The sequence below is a fragment of the Amblyomma maculatum genome, chromosome 3 (assembly GCF_055883805.1).
Source record: "Amblyomma maculatum isolate TAMU_Amacu chromosome 3, ASM5588380v1, whole genome shotgun sequence".
Classification (NCBI taxonomy): Eukaryota; Metazoa; Arthropoda; class Arachnida; order Ixodida; family Ixodidae; genus Amblyomma; species Amblyomma maculatum.
In genome coordinates, this window is record NC_139346.1 from 38,132,817 (window position 1) to 38,153,633 (window position 20,817).

At 47.2% G+C, this 20,817-nt stretch overlaps 1 protein-coding gene and 1 long non-coding RNA gene across 3 annotated transcripts in view; one reads left to right on the forward strand and one right to left on the reverse strand.

Moving 5' to 3' along the window:
• The window catches only part of LOC146194580 (fatty-acid amide hydrolase 2-like), a 113,982-nt gene that overhangs the window by 90,003 nt on the left and 3,162 nt on the right, over positions 1–20,817 (forward strand). The window contains exons 4-7 of the mRNA XM_084597452.1: positions 512–631; positions 4,065–4,222; positions 14,098–14,193; positions 18,423–18,616. Of these exons, the coding sequence (XP_084453578.1) occupies positions 512–631; positions 4,065–4,222; positions 14,098–14,193; positions 18,423–18,616 (568 nt within the window). The remainder of the gene's footprint in view (positions 1–511; positions 632–4,064; positions 4,223–14,097; positions 14,194–18,422; positions 18,617–20,817) is intronic.
• The window catches only part of LOC146194581 (uncharacterized), a 30,572-nt gene continuing 11,672 nt past the window's right edge, over positions 1,918–20,817 (reverse strand). The window contains exons 3-4 of one of the 2 annotated variants that reach the window (XR_014705888.1): positions 11,380–11,458; positions 1,918–2,311 (exon numbers count right to left, since the gene is read on the reverse strand). This is a non-coding gene — a long non-coding RNA (uncharacterized LOC146194581). The remainder of the gene's footprint in view (positions 2,312–11,379; positions 11,459–20,817) is intronic. The other variant, XR_014705887.1, reaches the window with a different exon arrangement.

Here is a 20,817-nt window from a genome sequence, read left to right on the forward strand (position 1 = left end):
GACTGGTACTTATTATCACAGCAATTCAGGGACTGGAGCATTCCCACTCATGAACAGGAAACCGATCGGGGTGAATTCCTGCTCCAGATCCCGTGTTTTCTGCACCGAACGTGTGTAGTAGGATGGATATGATTATTCGGGAACCTCAGGAGGTGGAAATTCACACCGAATTGCTTCCAGCTGCTGCTTCAGGTCGTTGAATGTCACGTACGTAGAGGATAATTAACCAATCAGCCCCATTATAATTAAAAATACGAGGGATGTCTCAGAATGTGAGTTTCGGGCTTAGATTTGACGTACGAAAGTTGTGCTTGCTAGGAAACCATGTGCGTTTCGGGCTCAGATTTGACGTACGAAAGTTGTGCTTGCTAGGAAACCATGTGCATATGCTGCTATAATACTAAACATGAGGACACGCCACCCAGCTGGCATTTGTAATGGGAAAATTGTTGCCGAGATCAATGCCTAAAGAACACTTTCTTTTGCCTCTCTTTATTTCCTTCGGTTGCAGGGGGAGAAGGCAGTTTGATATCGGCGGCAGGTGCCCTGATGGGTGTCGGCACCGACATCGGAGGCAGCATCCGCCTGCCTTCCACGTACTGTGGCACGTTCGGTCACATGACGACACCCGGTGAGTTATATCTCTACGCCCTGCAGCTATCTACGGCTTACCACAGGGCCAGAGGCCGAGAATGATTGTGACCATTGTGAAAAACATGGTGTGTGCTGGTAAGCGTTAGTCACATTTAAAAAAAAAATGTCTATTTGGGCGAGATGATCTATAGATATTTGTAGGAGAAAAGTAGCGCTCAAAAATACACATACGGAAGGAACCAAAAGACAGGGCAAACACTAAATCTCATTTCTTTTATTTTCAGGCATTTCTGGAAGTATATAGGAAAGTGCAGTAACAGAAACGGCGTCATACACGCCGCCAATTCACAAAACATGCTCAAGGTGCTTTATTTGTTCCGTCAAATGCTTTACCGAAATATCGCTAATATGAAAAGCTTTTTCATGTGTAACCTTGTGAATATAGCTCGTCCTTTATCTTTTTCTCATTCAGTCATGGCTCGCATGGTCTGCAGTTAGCACATTCTGATTTAAATTTCCACCTCCACCAGTAAAGTCCTCAAATGATCCCCTTCCCGGTCATAGACACAGCGTCCAGTCTGGCCTATATGTACGCCTTCCGGCGTGTGAACTGAATGTCGTAGACGACTCAGGTACACTGACTGACAAACTGCTTAGCAAGCTTCTTTTTGCATCCGCACTTTTTACGCACGTAAAACGCATCAGCAAAGTTAGGCGAGCTTCTTTAGTGTGGGAAAGCACTGGAATGCCATGTCCTGCCACTTCACACCATGGTCGACTATCACATTCCACTTTCTTCAAACATATTTTTATCATTGTATGAATCTCATTATAATGTTATTATCGCAGTGGGTCTTGGTTCACTCTTTCATTCTTCGGTGTGCATCCTCCGAGTTTGTTTTAACATGAAGGCGCGAGCGTGGGCCGCCAAGTTGATAAGCGCCCCATTACAGAGCACAGCGGCGAAACAATCGAGAGTACGCACATGCACGCAATGTACAGTATTGTGCAGCTTCCCTCTACGTGGCTGTTACGATTCCGGACCCAACATACCTACTTCCTGATTACCTCTCTTTAAAACAAATTCTTTATTGCCAGATTTCAGTAGATTGGTTGGCGCGTATATCGTAACCACGTGACGTCCATCTTCGCACGTTGCGCTCGCGGAGCTGGCGGCGCTCGCGTCTTCTGCTCCTGCTGCTTGTTTTCTTAATCTGCTTCGCATGCCTCCTTTCCTTCTTCTACACACACTTGACAAACTCTATTCGTACTGGTACATATCTCTACAAATATAGAACATTGTCTCACACAATCCCATACAGATTACGGAAAAACTAGAAGTTTTATTGCAAGATCATAACCTTAACCTTTCAATTTGTCTACCTAGGTTTAACATTGTCAAACATTTGCTTTTTTTTCCCGCCTTCGGCACTTCGATAAGAAAAGGGTAGGAAAGGAAACAAGGAAACGTTATGCCGCTTTCTTTCTATGTGGGAGAGGAAGGTCTGAATTGATTGGCGAAATAATTCGTCCGTATTGCAATTTTGTTTTTCTGTTCTTCTTGCTGTGTAAAAAAGCAATAAATTAATTTCTGGTCAAATACTGGCAAGGCGCCTGCACTATTCTTTGCACGATGGAAGTTTCTAAGCAGAAGTACTTGCATTGAGAGATGCCGGTGTTTCCATTTTTTTTTTTGACAGGACAGTGCTGCGTGAACCTAAAAAAAACGGAAGCAAAATTCTGATACGCAGGTAGAATAATCAATGGGTGAATATTGCATACCACTCAGCTCGAAAGCTAATATTTGACTAATTATTTATTGCCTGATATCGCCTTACAAAAAAAAGAAATGAAGATGATAACTATGCTCAGAAGAGCACAAGGGGGGCTTGGTCTCCGGAAAAGGCTAGGAGAAGACAGCTGCAACTAATTGCTCATAGAGAGCACGTGAGTTTTCCGATAGAGCCTCGTGGTCCGTGATATGGCGCTTATCCACCTGGTGGTCGATGCTCCCGTATTCAGGTAATAACATTGAACGGACGTACACATTGCCTCTGCCTCTGTCGGGTGGTGGTGTCGAAGCCGACGGCTATGTGGCGGTGAATGGGTGCTTAAGAGCTCCCCTTTAATGTTGATGGTTTCAAACGCTATTTTTAGGCTCTAAAATGCAGTCATCGTCGCCCCTCACATTCGACGTAATAGCTGAGCTGTGACTTGATTGGTCTGGTTCACGAAAGCCCTGCCGAATATCAGACAAGTAGGAACTACTTATTTATTAAAGCTATTTATTTTTCCTCCACGGAAATCTAATTTGTAGATGTAGTAAAGCGTTTATTTTACGCAAAGCTTACATCTCACGAGAAAATAGCGTAAAGTCTTCTCTCCCCTTACGTAATACTCGCAGTGTTCTCATTTCGGCTTGAAGAGATCTGAGGCCTTCAACTTGACAGATTCAGTTCATCTTCCGCTTGACACAGTAACTTTTTACAGGACCATATGCAAAAATTGTGCGCACAATAAGGGAAAGAAATTTTCAGCGTAAATTTTTCACGTATCGTAAACACACTTTAATAATCAATATATGCGCAGATTCTCCATCGACAACCCGTTTTTCCTATTTGCTTTTAAAATATCATCGTACATATTAAATTTTAGCGCACATCGGAAGCTTACACCATTTCTATCAGTTTATTTATACCTGTATCTTATATTCCAAAGATGCTTTACAATTATTTGACCCGCCATGTGATACAGTGGTTAGGACGCTCGGTGGTGTGGCTAAGGATGTGGGATCGAATCCGGGCCACGGCGACCGCTTTTCGATGAAGGCAAGGCGCCCGTGTGCTGAGCAATGTCAGTGCACGTTAACGAATCCCAGCTGTTAAAAATTTCTGGAGCCCTCCACTACCGCTTCCCCCATAGCCCGAGAGTTGAGAGTTGAGGCGTAGGCTGAGTTGTGAGTCAGTGCTTGTCCTGTGGCTTCCTTTTATCTTGTCCTATGTCTTCCTGTTCGCACTTTTTATATTAGCAATGGATGTTTCCCAACTCGCCCAACAAAGTATCTTGATATCCCATAGCCAGAGTCGCTTTTGGGACGTTAAATCCCTTAAACCAAACCAAACCTTGCAATTATCTAAACCAACAGCCCATAAGATTTCTGTGCAAGTTATGAGTGCTCCGTGCGAGCGCAGGAATATGTTAATAAAATTGTATGCTGCCTATCAAGTTCTTCCACCATTCCTATCAATATACGCATAACCATTCCTTACCTGACAATTAAATATCTCCCCAAAAGCTATAGTTGATATTTTAAGAGGTAAGCAGAATGTGTCACGTTAAGTGGAAAGCTACCGCAGATAATGACGTTGCACGAACAACTTAAGATAAGAGACTAATAATCGAATCAGAAATGGGCACCAATGTCTTTCAGCTATGGTGTTTCGCTCTGAGGCACCCTTGCTCTTGCGCAGGCATCCTATCGTACGAGGGCCACCGGCACCCGTTCAACGATGACTTCATGAAGCTCTACTCGACGGGTCCCATGACGCGCTACGCCTGCGACTTGCTGGCCATGCTCAAGGTCATGCTGCCTTCCGAGCAGCTGGAGCGAATGCAGCTGGACAGGAAGGTGAGTGCGAGCTGGTCACGACTGTCAAGGTCTTTAATTAAGAATGAGGAAAAACGTGCCCGAAAAAATGCGCACGTTATGTCGAATCAAAGTTGTGACGCTGCCGTGCATTGTGCAGATTTTAGAGTGGTGCCATACAATTCTGCCCGCTAAGCACCCATCTGGGTGTCAACTTGTAGGCTAGTCTACGATACAAATTCGAACCGATGACATATATGTAACTGCAATGATGTACTTACTGTTCGTGGCAAGTTTAGCTGTACACCAAGAAGAAAGAGAGATGCTTTGTCTTTCCCTTCCGCAAAAAGCAATCCTGCTAAAGACGCTAAACACCTTTCCAAACTCTGTGCTTGTCTCTTAATGTCGAAAACTCGCGGATGAAAAAGCGGTGTTAACGGCGTTGTCACATCTATTCCTGAGGAGTAGCTCAAGTGTCCTCCTAATTTTAGAGCGCGAGGTCTACGGCTATCATTATTCAAGGTGGCGTTGTTCCGAAATTGGAGCTTGCACATTGCAATAGCGCGTATCACACGTGTATACACCTGAGCCGCGCCGCAAGGAAAGGGAGGAAAGTTGGAGGGGAAGTGGTAAGATGAAGAGAAACACTGTAGTGGAGGGCTGTGCAGTAATTTCGACCACCTGGGGATCTCTAACGTGCACTAACGTCACACAGCACACGGACGTCTCTCCATTTCACCTCCATCGAAAAACAGCCGGCACTGGTCGGGTTCGAACCCGGGTATCCGGGCGTCTTAACAATTGAGTCACCGCAGCGGGGTTATGAAATTGTAATAAGCACGCGTGAGTGCCATTAACATGTAGTTTTCATTGAGCTAGTACTCTATACTCGGCGCAGAGTCAGCGTGGTAGCATCCCTTTCATTTTATTGATACCAGCGGACTTGCAAAGGTTTTTCGTCAGACAAAAAGCCCCCGTCTTAACGCAGAAAAGAACCTTTTTAGAAGCTCCCCAAGCTGGCTTGCCGCTATATTCAAAAAATGCACCGCTTTAATGGCACAACTTGCGCTGTTTACAACGTAGAATATAGTTCTCTTGATTCGCGTGGTGAGGTAATGGACAGGAATGTCATTTTAGTAATGTACACTGGGCGTAAAGTCAACATACCGGGCTACCTAAAGCGCACTTTTTGGGTTCAGTATTTCAAACTACAAAGCCGGTACAGGTATCTTTTAAAGTCGACTCGCTTTCAATAATGAAGGTCTTCAGTCTCGCATAATGGGGCTCGTGCGCTGGTATGGTTGAGCCACTGGCTTTGAACAACTAGCGCCATCACCAAGCCACGCCGCGAACTTCCCGTTGCTAATCTGGCCGCACTGGTTGCCGGGTTTCATGGCTGCCTGGCGGCATAGCAGCATGAAACGACCAGCATGTGTTATTTTGTGGATTTCAGTGCATTAGAAACTTTGAGTAATGCTTTAAAAGTTGTAGCCTTTTGTTTTGCAAGAGCCTTTGCGCCGGAGAGCATGTATATAGTATATGGTGTGTCTAGCAAAAACTACTAAATGTGTGTAGCGATATATTCCCTTCAGGGCCACCTGAAATGGTTGAGCTGACGGCCTGCGCCTCGCGCATGACTGGCCCGTGCAAAACTCGTGCCTGTGGTTGTAACACTGCTAGTGCTGCGACGTGTTTGCACCAACCACGGCATCCAGCATAGCAGGTGCAGCTGACATCCGGGATTATTCGTAGTTGGCGGACAACCACATATAACAAAACTGAATTATATTTGCGGCAAAGAAACGGTCTGAAACCGATTAAAAATCACCATACAATCCATACAACTATTTTCACCTTGGAAGTGCATTCACCGCAAACGTTAATGTGCCCTGGTACACTGTAAAAGCTTTCGCGCACTTCGTGTACATACATACCAGCCACATTATTACGGAGTACGCCTCCACTACAAAGTATTTTATCACGCGTTACCAAAGGAATATACACGTTTCTAGAGGAAGCTTCATCGGGAAACAACGGGAGGCTGAAGGGAAGAATACCCAAACCACTGCCGAAGCAGAGAACTATGCTGCCGAGCTGGCAAATAACAACCGTTACCGCTTCTGCGACCTTCTCCAAGGCACCCTCAGCATAGCTCGTACGTGGTCGCTGCTCCGCTCTTTGCTAGACCCCAAACAATCCAAATCCGAGACGAGCACGGCGATACGTACGCTCCTGCGCAACGAACAGTGTGACGACGACGGTGCTCTCGCCTAACTATAGAACAGTGCTACATCAGCTCTTGCCCGCTCCCCCAGTACAAGGACTACCCCTACGAGGACGTGAATAGTCCACTCGACGCAGACATAACAGAGGCTGAAGTCCGAGCAGCTTTACAAAATGTCATGAAGAATACGGCGCCGGGTACGGATGGCATCCAATACAAGGTACTTAGTAACCTGGACGACCAATAAATCTCCCAGCTGACGTCGTTCTACAAGAAAGCCTGGATGACGGGAGCGCTCTCTGAAGAGTGGAAGCACGCCGAAATTACGCCCATCCCCAAACCTGACAAACAACTCTCACTCGTAACTGTTCGGGCAATCTCGCTTACCTCGTGTATCGGGAAACTATGCGAACACATCGTACTAGCCCGGCTCCACCCTTACCTCGAAGCATGAAAATTCTTCCCGGCCACGCTGTTTGGTTTTGCGACCAAATTTATCAACACAAGATTTCATGGTGCAACTGAAAGAGGAATTGACAATCCTAGCAAGCTGCAAACGAAGGCGGTACTTGCGCTCGAATTAAAGGGCGCTTTCGATTACGTTGGACATGACCTCATCCTTGACAACCTGCATCGTCCCATTGCGGGAATAGGATGTACACCTACATGAGTTCATTTCTGGCAGACCGCACGGCCACCATAGGAGTATATGCGAACTGCGTTCCGAGAATATCGCTCTTAAAGGTCGAGTAACGCCACAGGTCTCGGTCCTCTCTCCGACTTTCTTCAATGTGGCGATGGTGAAACTGCCACCTCTGCTAGACAACATCCTTCGGGTTCGTCATGCTCTCTACGCGTATGACGTCACAATCTGGGTCACGGGGTGCTCTGACGGCGAAGTGCAAGCCGTGCTTCAGGAAGCAGTCGACGTGAGCTAGACGTACGCCGCCACTGGCTGGCTAACCTGCGCAGCTAAGTCCGAACCCTTGGTTATAAGCAAAACCAGCCACGAAAGGAGAAAAAAGCTTTTGAGATCGATCGTTTTCTGAAGGCGGAGCCAATACCACAACTGGAGAGGCTTCGAGGGGTGGAGCTACACCTCCAATCTAATGGTAAAGCAACACACACAGTACATCTCAGTAAAAAAGTCTCATGTCTCGCACGTGATAAGACGGGTTTGAAACCGACGAAGTGATCGTAAGGAGAGGGACACGCTGCGCCTAGTACAAGCGCTCATCATCAGTCGCCTCACGTACTATCTGCCGTACCATCACCTCAATCGGGCCGAACTAGAAAAACTTAGCGCGGCACTACGGTCGGCGGTAAAGACGGCACTGGGCGTCCCTCCCCACGTTGTCACTAAACGCCTTCTTCACTTAGGAATCCAAATACAGCGGAAGAATTAATTGAAGCACAGCGGGTAGGACAGGTAACTAGGCTACGTAGTACACTCACCGGACGGGCCCTACTCGCGATACTCGGGTATCCTGTCCCCAGAACCCCCTTAGCACAAGATCCGGAGCACATGGACCCCTTAGTGAGAGCAAAAATCCAAGTTGCTCCAATCCGGAAAAACATGCATCCGGACCTTAACGTGGGCCGGCGGCAGGCCCGAGTACACCACTTCAACGTACATTGAGAAATAACGAATTCGTAGTATACACTGACGCAACAAATTACCCCGACAAACCAGCCGCGAGCGTGGCCGTCACGAACGGTGGCGGTCAGGTATAAGTAAAGGTGGGTTCAGACGAAAGGACCGGAGTGCGGATGGTCTGCGTGCGTCAGCACGGATCTGGTGCCACGTGACCACGCGTTCGCACGTCAATCCGGCCGTCGATCATTCACACGAAGCCAGCGGGCCATACGCGTGTACCCTCCTCCCCAGCGCTGGTGGCGCGCTGGCGAAAACCTTTCTATCGAGAGTTTAAACATGGACGCCGAGCGAAACCGTCGTCTCGCTGCTCTGGCTGTTCTACGTGAAGTAGGCGAGGACGACGAGGAACCGAAAAAGCGTTCATTTATTGCGAGCGTTTTTTATTGCAAGCATCTCCAATATTCCATATCGGTGGGCAGCTCTCTACGAGCGCTAGAAACGTTACTGTCGCTTCATCACTGAGAGATTTTTTCGCTACTTCACCCATAATAAGCACTAGAAACCGAGTAAAGCTACAACTCTGGCACACCCACAAGCACAAACACAAAAAACCATGCACTGCTGCGAACACAGAGCGAACGACGCAGCGCATGCACAACAAGCAATACCCGCTCGAACTGAGTACAAGATGAAAAGCGCTGGCATAGCAGCGCGGAGGTAGCAACGATAAAGCAGAAAGAGCAAAAAAAAATCTCGGTCCGTGCAGATTGAAAACGGTGCTCAGCATATTTAGTCCGCTCCGCGATCCGGAGCCCCGTACGGCCATGCCGTCGCTCAGAGCAGTGACGTCGATGTCACGTGGGGAACAGGTAGTGCTGATGCGCGCGGACCGTCTGCGCTCCGGTCCTCCCGTCTCCATCCCTACGACCTCTATCAGAATGGCGGAAGAGACAGCCTTAGCCCCCGCTATCCGATACATCTCATCCAACCCCCTGGACAAACACTTGAAAACCTGCACTATTATCACAGACTCACAGGCAGCATGCCGAGCCTTCTCAACCGGTCTGCTGTCTCCCAAAACCAACAAAATCCTTCGTCAGGGCAAAGAAAAGACGCACACGCCGCTTATTCGGATACTTTGGGCACCAGGACATGCATTCCTTTCTGGCAACGAGCGCGCCCACGCGTTCGCCCGCGAACTAACTTGCCGGGCACTAGGAGGGAAGACGGAAGACGGCCGAATACCAGCTAATACGTAAACCGGAGAGGAAGATGCTCAGAGGACACCATCAAGCTCTCAGCTGTCAATCACCACAGAACCATTCACGTACAGACTTACAACAACGAAGGACAATTCTCGCACCACAAAACTTCCTCTCCAAATCAGATGCCGCTGCCTGGCGAGAACTTCACGCACATTCCCGAACCTCTACCACAAACACCTTTTCTTTCTCTCTCAGTACCCTTCGATTTGCCAATCATGCGGTAGCACCAAACCAACCCTATATAACACTCATGGACGTGTCTAAAGCTGCAAGGCTTCCCGCCCAATTCCCACCCCACCGACTCCTCTTGGGAATCTGTTCAGTCTAGCCCACAGCTGCAAGATCAGCAACGGCTGATCGAGCGGGCGCGCAGGATAGCAGCGACTGCCGGCATCCTGAACTGAGGAGCTTGCCTGAAAAGGACTCGACCACTTAATCACCAGTGCCCCGTTGTTGGGCTTAAATAAGAGTTTTTCCTCCTCCTTCATCGGGAATCATCTTGCCGACAAGCCGTTCTCATCTTCTTCAGCCATCCAGATACAACCACTTTCATGCCATCGACTCATCAACATCGGCAAATTTCCTCGTCCCCGATCGAGATGATCGCTCGGTGGCCCTGCATAATGTTACGAACGTGGAAGAAGCGGCCAGTGGCGCAGGCAGAAGCGCTCGCGCTAGGTCCGCCGTGATTCATTAAACGTCATCTCACGGTCATCGCACATCTCTTTGTTCTTTGTTCTGTTTTTATCGGCTAGCCGCTCTGTAACAACATTATCGATAATCCGAAAACCACAGAACAGCACGCGTCTCACAGCTCTAACTACGCACTACCCGTATCGACGTACCGAGCGAAAAATAAAAACGGCTGGGCAGCCGAGCACCAAAGTAACACGCCGGACTGGCGCCCCAGATATATCTGCAGATACAACCAGTGCGCGTGCGTGGGTGCTTGTGTGTGTGTGCGTGGGCGCGAGTGTGTGTGCGTGGGCGCGAGTGTGTGTGCGTGGGCGCGAGTGTGTGTGCGTCTTAGGCGTCCTCCCATTGACGGGCGCTGCGAGGAAGACCAGTCTGAGAGGAAGACCAATTAAATGGGACATTGTTGACAACGACCAAACCCACAAAAGAAAAAAAAAACCTAACATGACGTCTTGGTAAAACGCGATATTGCAAAATATCATTTAGCGTTTACAGTAAACCTACCCATACAGGACATTACCTTAGATTTAAATTTGTGCATCGAGCCTCACATTAGAGGTCAGTTGCTGCAACCCTATTAAATGGAAGCAAACGCATATGCAGTTCTCCCAAAGACGAGGCAAATGGCGTTGACGTGGTGCGACAAGAACTTTCACACAACTACCCGACATCTTTTGTGGCTTCGGTCTAAAAATCGCTTTGTCGATCAGCCCATGAAACTGCAGTGTCGTCTTCCCCTCTTAAATGTGCCACTACTCAATATACCCCTGGAATGAACAATGCGTTGGTACGCATGCTGCGCTCCTTGCGACATTGCTCCATTACGAAAATTGCGACATGCTTTGGTCAAAGTAAAGAACGTTCTTCCGAAAGAAAAAAACATCCCGGCGTGGTTTACAGCATTCCCTGCTCTGACTGAGACTGTGTTTATATTGACGGAGCTGGCAACATTGAAAGCCGCCCAAGAGATCATAAAGATGACGTCAAAAAATAGAGGGGTTGAACTCTGCTGAACCTGGCGTGGAGCGAGAGCTTTCGGTGCGGGCAACTCGCTGTGTTCGTTCGTCTCTACCAGGGTAGCAACTACCGAGTTGTCACCAGCAGTTTCCTCTTGGTCTTCCTCTTCTTCTTGTTCTTGGTTCAAGGTCATTCGTTGAGTCGGCGCCACGGCGGAGTTGCGGCCACGGTGAAGAGCCGGAGTGGCTGGCGTAGTGTTGCTTTCGCAACAAAACAAAAGTTGGCCTCCAGTGCTATCGCCGAGCACTTCGTATCGGAACAGTTCGTTATGGATTGAAGCAAAACACATGCTCTTGCAATTGAAAAAAGAAAATTCCATCGCCTTCACCTGGAGTGTTTGACGATACAAACGAGCAGTCACACCTTGAATCGAAACTGTGATAATCTGACAGCTACTTACGCACGCTTCCTGCGCCCCCTTTTTAAGCATACATAACCTCGTGACTTCGCTTCCCAATTTTTTACTTTGACCAAGGCTCCTGTAAGAAAACCAAAGCATCGTGTTTGGCTTTTTCTTTTGTGTTCTTGGTCTGCGTCGAAAATGTTACGTTTAATATTCCGACCAGACGAGGTTTCGTCAAACTCTCGGTTTCATTTCCAGAGGAAGGTCAAATATAGTATTGCACACTTGTTTATTTAATTCTATTCATCTACTTAAATTGACAGTGACATAGAAACAATCATTATCAGCCGGACTGTATCCAGTGAAACGCGAATGCCTTTTTCGTATTCCACCGAGTAACCCTGTCCTTTGCTAGCTGAATTCCCATGTCCCCTGCGAACCTGTAAACCTCATCCGCCCTCCAAACTTTCTGGTGCCTCTACGCTTTCCTTCTCTTGGAATTCGGCTTGTTACCTACAGATGCCGTCGGTTATCCTCTATTCACACTACTCGTCCTACCCATGCCCATGTCTTCATCACGATTTTCATTAGAATCTCATTAGCTGAAGGTATTTCTCTGACCCATTCAGCATGTGTTCTATCTCGATGTTACACCTTACATTTCCCTTCCATAGTTCTCTGCGTTGTACTCAACATTAAGAAGATCCCTTTTCGTCGGCCTCCACGTTTCAGCCCTTAGATGGCATAGTGCTTGGGTGCCCAAATCACATTAAAAAAATAACAATGAAGAAAACCAAAAGCCGTCAGCAGAATTTTTGGCGCGCTGTGCTTAAAGCTCAAGAAATCGCGCCTTCGACCAGACCGCAAGAACAGGCAGCGGCTGTCTTCGCTTTTCGTTTGTTTTATTTTGTAGCACACACATGGTGCAGGTGTCTGCTATGTGCGTGTGCGGCACAAGGCACGAATTCGCCGAAACAAAGTTCCTTCCAACTCGCTTGCCGACCAGAAGCTTGCATTTTACTTTTTAAACTCCGCGTCTTTCTTACAAGCTGAAACCCACCTAATTTTCGGGGTCTACCCAGCAACATTTCTGTAGCTATTGTGGCAACTGTAACGGCAACAGTAAACAGTGCCACCTTCGAGCGTAGTTTGGAGCGACCCGAACGAGATAACATGCTGACCAACAGGATGCACGCAGCGCAGACCGCTTAGAGATGACTGGAAAGTTTCGTCGCGCTTACCCGGTGGCGCCACTTATAGCGCTCAAAGCTGTAACGCGTAAGGCCCAGAAAGTTACGCCTGAAAGTCAAAATTTAAAAATTTGAAGGGATGATTGCACTTAACTTTTTGTCGTTTTATTGTACTTTACTCAAGCAACAATTGTCCGCTTTGCTTCTAAACCCAGATGAACAGACTGCACTGCCATTTTTTTAATGGCTTTTCAAAGTAGAACTCTTTTTTTTGTGGACATTTATAGCGCGCCCAAAAGCGAAGTCCACACTAAAAAAGTATACGTTCGACATGTACGTGGATTTCCGTGCTCCCGTGTACATGTGCTGATTTTGAAAGTGCGCACCGGGGAGCACAAAAAATAGCGACTGAGGTATACGACTTTTTGGACTGAAGCAGCTGCCCACCCGGGGCGAATATTTAACGCCTTCTCTCAATAAATGTTTATCTCTTAAGAAGGAGGCGTGTTATAATATCACGTGGTAATGTATATAGTGCTCTTATAGAAATATGTGTTCTAGCATCTGTGCACGTCCATCATGCGGTAATTATTGTCACTAGAGAGGGAAATTTTGAAATGAATAATCTGAAATTCAATTATGTATCTTGCAATTTTGCTTTGGCTCTGAAACATCTTTGCGAGAGAGTCCCTTTCAGAATTTGACTGTTCTGTTAGCGGGGATTTGAGGTATGGTGTGAACTGATATTAATTAATTGATTCACTTATTTATTCATTAACAATACTGAAAATTTGCATGCCTCTTCAGTATTGCGGTAATAACAAGATATTTGATTGCGCTGTTACTAAACGCGCCCAATAGCTCGTTCGATAGATAGAAACGTTATCGCAAAATGCTGACAGCATGATATACGTTGCCGATTCATTCCTATCAATTAGGGAATGCAATACCCAAGTTAGCTCTAGTTCAAAATCTGCTTACGCATAGCCTTTGCGTCTATTTCGTCTGCGCAACAACTTCTACTTTGGCGTGCCATATTTTTGCCGCTGCACAGAGACGCCATTCTCTGCGATTCCTGGAAAACGTAATGGCGGCTTCATCTCTCGCAATATAATGCATATTTTGTTGTTGTCTTCCATAGTTTAGGAAAGAGAGTGGGTCAGGCACTACAATAAGCAAAAGCAAAACGAGAGTGATGTGCCCCATTTACCGCGTATTAACGCCGCAGTTTATCCCATTTATCGTCAATTATCTCCGTGAAGCTGAATTTTTTAGGCAACGATCGATTAGGCTTCGCAAACGATGACCGCTAACGACTACATGCCATTGCCAATCGTTTTAAAGCATGACGGTTTGTGAGCCAAGTAACCATGAGCGGAATGCATATGCATCTCGAATTTGAATTTATACCACGCAATACTTGTAATAACTTTATTTTTTATCACCCGGCACTAACCGGGTTAAGTGGAGAGATATGGGAGAGGCCTTCGCCCTGCATTGGGTATAATCAGGCTGATGATGATGATGATGATGATGATGATGATGATGATGACTAACTCTAGGACCTACCACACTCTGTTTCCAGGTTGATCTCAAAGAGATCAAAGTGTTTTACGCCGACGACGAAGGCTGCAGCTTCTTCAGCCGCGTCCACCCCGACATGCGTGAGGCGGTGCGCAAGGTGAGTGTGCTGACATCTCTTTCTTGGAATAGTCATATAGCCAAAACGTGTAGAAAGGCCTAAGAGTGCTGCAAGAATTGCGGCATGCCGCTGACATCATGACATTAAGAGCGATATGCCGTCTTTTCTCGTTCTTCAGTGTCACGCCCCCGACGACGTCGGAGGCCCCGTGCGCATGGACAACGACAGTGTTAGCTGCGCTTTCCGCCATAGCTGGTCGCCCGCCCACGAATATACTGCTTCGAGATGTCCGCATCCTTTTGCATTCCCTGTCAGATCTGCCTTCGCTGCTTAGTGTTCGTGTGATGTGTTCACGCTTTGAATACAATGTGGCTTCGATTACCTAGCTCTTAGCTTCTGCTAATGCAGCGACTTCTACAAAAACCATGTTCTCATAATGGCAAGGGCAAGCAAAGCAGTAGTAGGATATGTTTTCAAGCGAAAGCTTCACTGCGGAAGTTAATTCGAGCCATCGGGATGCACGCTTTTCACCTTCAAGTGACCTTGACAGACACAGAAGCTTTCACTTCTTATAAACCAATTTACAATAGAAGCGAATCCTTCACTATGGCAGGTATAGCAGGTCTTCGTTCGTCACTGTATTTGCTCTTCGAATGGCCTTGGCGTAATTAAGTGTGGGTGACCACAATTTCGTGTGAACCTAACTTAAACCGAGTGGCTGCTCTAGGTTGTGCGATGTCACCTGAACAGCCTTGAAAGTCGGACACACTGCGCGGGAAGTGGCGGAGGGTGGCTGCTCCTCACCTTACGGGGCTTGGAATGGGAGCCCACCGGTGGTTGTACCTATTGTAAGCCTTCATTCCACCTGCCGCCGTTTCGGTGGCGGACGTAGCTCTTGCGACGCTCATCTTTCTTGACCCGGTTAGGCATAGGTGTCCACAACTCTGTGGTGTCCACTCAGATGTATAAGGCACCGTCCTCTCCCCAAAACCTAACTTAATAAACATTATGAGCTCCGCAGTGGTGGCGAAATGGTTAATGTGCCCGATCACTGTGCCGGTGTACACGCCTTGGATCCCGACAGCTAGCGGCTGCATTTCAATGGAGGCGAAACGAAGTGATGTTCACGTGCTTTGGGATGCCAGTGAGCGGAATACCTCCAGCTGGTCAAAATTATACCGGAGCCCTCCACTGCGGCACCCTTTTTCTTTCCACCTTTACTTCCTCCTTTCCCTCACAGTGCGGTTTAGGTGCCCATAGAACAACTTTGACAGATACTGCGGCTTCCCTTTCCTGTGAATCGATTGTAAAATTATGAAAAAAATCACAAATTTCAAAGCGTATGTTAAAGAGGCTATCGCTGAGGCACAACTTTCAGTCTGTCAGTAGGTTCAAACCATGCTTAAACCCCAAAACCTTTTTTTGCTTCGCCCCGCTGGGGTGGCACAGACAATCTGCAGCAAAAAACAGATGCCCTAAGCCCACGCCGCCATCCTTGACACTTCTGAATAAATTAGTGCGGCTGCATCTTTCCCATTTTGAAGCCCACACAAAAACCGCGAATATCCTATGCAACTTCTGCAACACTCAATCAAAGCATGCATCACCTACCACAGCCTAGAAACGAAGAAGAGGTTGCACACTGTGGCTCTGGCAAAAATTGATAAGCCAGTTCCTTTACACTTATCTGCCCTTTCCCGATTGTCAGCAGATTTCTGTTCCTGCGTGACATTCATGATCCATTTTTGTTCACTGTCTGCCAAATTAGGCTTGGACGTGCATTGCCAGATTTTGTTGTGCCAACCGAATGTTACAAGGGAGGTATTTTTGGATACGTTAGAGTAGTTCAAAGTGTTCGATTTCTTTCTGCAAGATTTTCAAGAGAGTATTTATCAACTATGAAAATGAAAAAGTTGTACAAAAATTTGTGCGACGTTGTTCTTCCGGAGCCCATCTATAGGGCCATATTCAGGGGAGGCCCTGGCAGGAATGTACTGAAGAGGGTACAGAGAATGAAAGTACCGGCAGCGGCTAAAACTTTCTTTTTTAAGTTGCACACTGGAACTTTGCCAGTAAAAGTGTTTTTGCAAGAAAAAGGTCTGTTGAAACGATAGATCATGTATTTCTTCCCTGTTGGGAAGGGGTTTATTTTTGGGACGTACTTCAAAGAACCATAAAGAAATATTTACCTATTAATCCTTACGGAATACGGTACTTACCCACGCAAAATGAGGAGGGTTTCCATATGATTCAATCATGCTAATGGGCCTCCACAGTATATGGCATTCACGCATGGCAGGATATCACTGTGATCCTGATGGGCGTCCTGCACGAATTGTTTTCCGCGAGGCTCTTCATTGGTTTATCGTGACTGTGAAATTTGACGATGATAATCCTGAGTGATTGCCAAAGGTAGAACCTTTGACGAATCTAAAGGAATTTTAGAACGACGAAGCCAGCCCCTGGCAGGCTTATTAAATCGATGTCTTGTATGTGTTTGTGTTGTCGTGCAAAAGTCGGGCAGTAACGAAAAAAAATTCGAGGTGGCGCAGTGGTTAGAGCGCTCGACTACTGTATCCAAGGACGCGGGATTGAATCGCGGCCTCGGCGGCCGCTTTTCAATGGAGGCGAAAAGCTAGGCGCCCGTGTGCTGTGCGATGTCAGTGCACGTTAAAGAGCCCCAGGTGGTTGAAATTTCCGGAGTCCTCCACTATGATGTCTCTCATAGCCTGAGTCGCTTTGGGATGTTAAGGCCCAAGACCAGACCAGACCAGAACCTTTTTACTTCCTATTCTCCGAAAGATACGCACGCGGGAGTGAGTGCCAAACTAGACCTGTTCATATCAAAATTTAAGGCTGGGATACAGCAGCGCAGCCTTATTTTAGATACCCTGAAGCGGTCGTGATTAACGTGGTTTACTACTCGTAGAATACCTGATATGTAGGTAATCATTGCATCTTAACACATTCCAGATTACGTGCTTAAAAGGCGAGCCTACGAAGCCGCGCTGCCGTGATGTATGCCACGCTATAGTAGCAAGTCGAGGTAACACGAAGCCATTACCGAGATCGCATCACCTCACGTTAGCGTATACAGTATCGCATCTGGCTGTCCATGCTACAGACACGTAAAACGGGCTCTAGACGCAAGAAGAGCGCGAGAAACAAATTAGCAATGACGGTCAGCGATGAGCATTTCGGCCCGTTGACTTCTGTTGAGACTTTAGAGGAAGACAAGTATTTTTATGGACGTAAATCGCGAACAATTCTTGACGGAAATACTTCTCGGTAGCGATCGCTTGACAGGCTAATTAGCGTCAATTTAAAGGTAGCCGTGCTACTACTTCCTCAATGCTGCAAATGAAACTAGGGCACAGTACGGGGTGCGAAGTAGCTCGACATGTCGGTAAGATTCAGTACATACCCCTAATCCATTGCGTACATTGAGTCGAGGAGGAAAGCCACTTTGCATTTCTTACATGACACCAGTAATATGGTCACATGATCGCTGGCAGAAAAGGCTGTCTTCAATATGTATATTAGGGACGAACGACCAAGAAGATGGCATCCGGGATGTCAATCTCGAGTATATTAGAGGCGCGTTGCGCGCCTCGGACGGAGCTATCTCTTTACGCTAGGTTCAATCGAAGCTAAACCACAGCCAATTTTTTAGCTTTGCTTCGCACGTCTTGCTAAGCTTAGATAAGTTTTACTTCTTATAACTTATTCTACTTCTGTCACAGTAAATCGATCATCGAAACTGCCATTCTCTGGAAACGGCAAAAGCTGACTACGAAATAACTGAATAGGAGTGGAAGCAAGCGCGCTTCATACAGAACCGCTTTGCTTTGTAGTCTTTCGGTGCATGGAATCTTGCTTCCACAGTCTTTCTTATCAGGAGTTTCATTGAAAACGGGTCGTTGGAATTTTTTCATAATATATATTATGCAAGAAAATAGGTGCCTCGCAAGAGGTGATCCGTGTTTGTAACCCTTTGTAATTGTGACAGTTTACGCTAAGCAAAATCAATACGTTCATAAACACTTTCTTTTAAATCTCCGTTTTAAATCTCGGGGCATGTTCGGCGGCGTTCCATTATTCATAGCTAAAAAATGCCGTGTTTTCTGGCATTTTTCGACGAACACAGTGGGTGGACACATTTAGCTGCTTCACGTACTGATCAGTGGTCGTCCCATTGCTGACGACAGAGGATGCCCGTCATGTACTCGCGCGGAGACATCCTTATTACCGGCCTGCTTTTTTTGCAGGCGTCCGCACACCTGGAGAAGCAGTGCGGCAGCCGCGTGGAGCGCGTCAGCCTGGAGGCGCTCTCGTGCGGTTTCGAGATATGGCTTGCGTTGCTGGGTGCTAGCAAGGGTGAACTTGCCACGCGACACTTCACCAACGCCGAAGGCCGACCCATCAATCCTTGGACCGAAGCGCTGAGGGTTCTGTGTGGAAGGTACGTCCCGCCCAGAGCACTGTGCGTGCCGGCTTTGCTATCCAAATGAAAGCCACAGGATGGCTTCCCAGGAGAGCAATAATGTGGCCAAGGATGTGTTCAATCTACTGTAGCTTGACGATGAGAAAGTTATCGCAACAAATGCCAGCCCGAAGTCCATATAATGTCGTTAGAGCGTAAATATGGCACCATTGATATGCTCCTCTTCTTTATCGCAATGTTATGCAACTCTGTGGAGCATGTTCTTTACAGAACTGAAAAATAAATGTTATATTGCTGTAAAGGTGAGTTATAATGTAATGGATACAATAGATTAACGCATGGGCATAACCATATATAAGACTGCACGAAATACAGTTGACAATACTCTCGAGCTGGGATGGTTGGTGCCTTTCCCTGGTTTGTGCAGTAAAAAAACAAGGTGGTTTTGCAAAGCGACGCAGGAGCTCTTCTGCCTTTTAGATCTCTTTTTTTGTTCTCATGCTGCCGCTGCCATATAGACAATTTTAGTTTAGATGCCTGGGCGCCGCCATCTTGCTTTGATGGTCGCACCCCGTATGAGCCAAACTGAGAAAGCCCGCTCAGGCTCCTCTTGACGCCATCTTGGGCTGTGCTGTGCGTGTTGATGTTGCGATGCGGCAGTGTAAAAGCGCTGCTTCGCGGTGCTCGTGAAAGCTATCCGACACCTTGGCGCTATTTTGTGCTTCGTTGGAGCGCGTCAGCAAAGTGTATACCATCCGTTTCGCATGGCGGCAGATGTGTGAAACAGCACAAGCGGCCGGGGCGACAGTGAAAGACTGCGCTCCACTTCCGCACGCCGAACTCGACAGAGTTAACTATCAGGATTTATCTGTTGTATCTTTGACGATACATGTATTTTCAATTATATTTTATAATCGTATTGGTAACTGTACACGCAAACACACACCAAATGAAGCGTACGGGCAGCTACCGGACGCGGAATACAGATACTACGAAAGACGCTTTCCAGTCATCGCCGCATTGATTTAACGTGAATTGCGACCAATTTCACGTCATGTATTTCCTTTCGACAGTGCATATTTATATTCGATCTTGCGCTGCTTTCATTTAGCATTAAAAGCACGGGCAGCGTTCACGGCAGTTACGACGATAACCGCTGCTATCACGTACCGAGCTTGGCGAATGCATACGTGTCTGTGGTGCGCCGGCGACAGAGGGCGAAAAGCATACGATCAAGCTCTCCTGCTTCAACAATATATACTTTCAAGATAAACCATGGTTCTAGAGCAGCACAGAAATAAAGAGTAATGTCTAAAGTACCATCCATCGACGTTTTTATGCAGCCTTGGTGTACGTTTGGCGGCGCAGCAACATCGTATCCCCGTCCCGTCGTAGCAGCATCGTTTGCACGTCATATTGTTGAGCAAAACGTCGAAAAATGTACGCTCTCAGCTGCACTATGAGCGAAGACGACAAATTCTCAGCACGTACAACAGCGCTTTAGAAAGCGGCCCTGCCCGCTGGCGCGGCGGACGACGGCACTCTTGACGAGCACTACTCCCTACTCGTCGCTAGGCATAAATTGTTTCGCATCGAAGGCACATCCGACGTCGCTTTGTAATTGCTCAGCGCTATAGTGAATGGTCTCTCATTGAACTATCTTATTGCCGATACCATTGTATCAGTAAAAGAAAGATGCAAATTTCGGTGACGCCTTAGCAGCGGAGCCAGCGTGAAGACGGTGGGCAGTGCGCCACACTAGCGCCAACTGGCTGTGTTGAAAAACTTGCGTATTGCAATTATCCACAAGACGATATGGATCAGAGGTCCGCAATTTCTTTTTGCTGCCAGCTTATTGTTTAAGTGAAGGATAGATTTTAGCATGCTCTTCTGGCTCTGGTTGAAGCGATCCACCGTATTGTTGGCGTGGAGGGCTTGCGGGAGGCACGGCCTGCCCGGCCTGCGTGTTTAGTATACGGCGGAGGAAGTCAAATGGGTATCATATTCGTGAGTTGTTATTGGTACTTAGTCTGTCTGGCTTATACAAAACGTTCATTCGCGAATTAATAAGGATGGAGTGGAAAGCGGTGAAGCAAAAACATATAACTTCCGCACTTGGACTGTCGTTGCACGCTTCCCGCATACGCTCTCGGCAATCATCTTGAGATTTCTTTCGTTTTGTGCAGTCCATGATCACGCATTGCTGTCCCGATGGCATT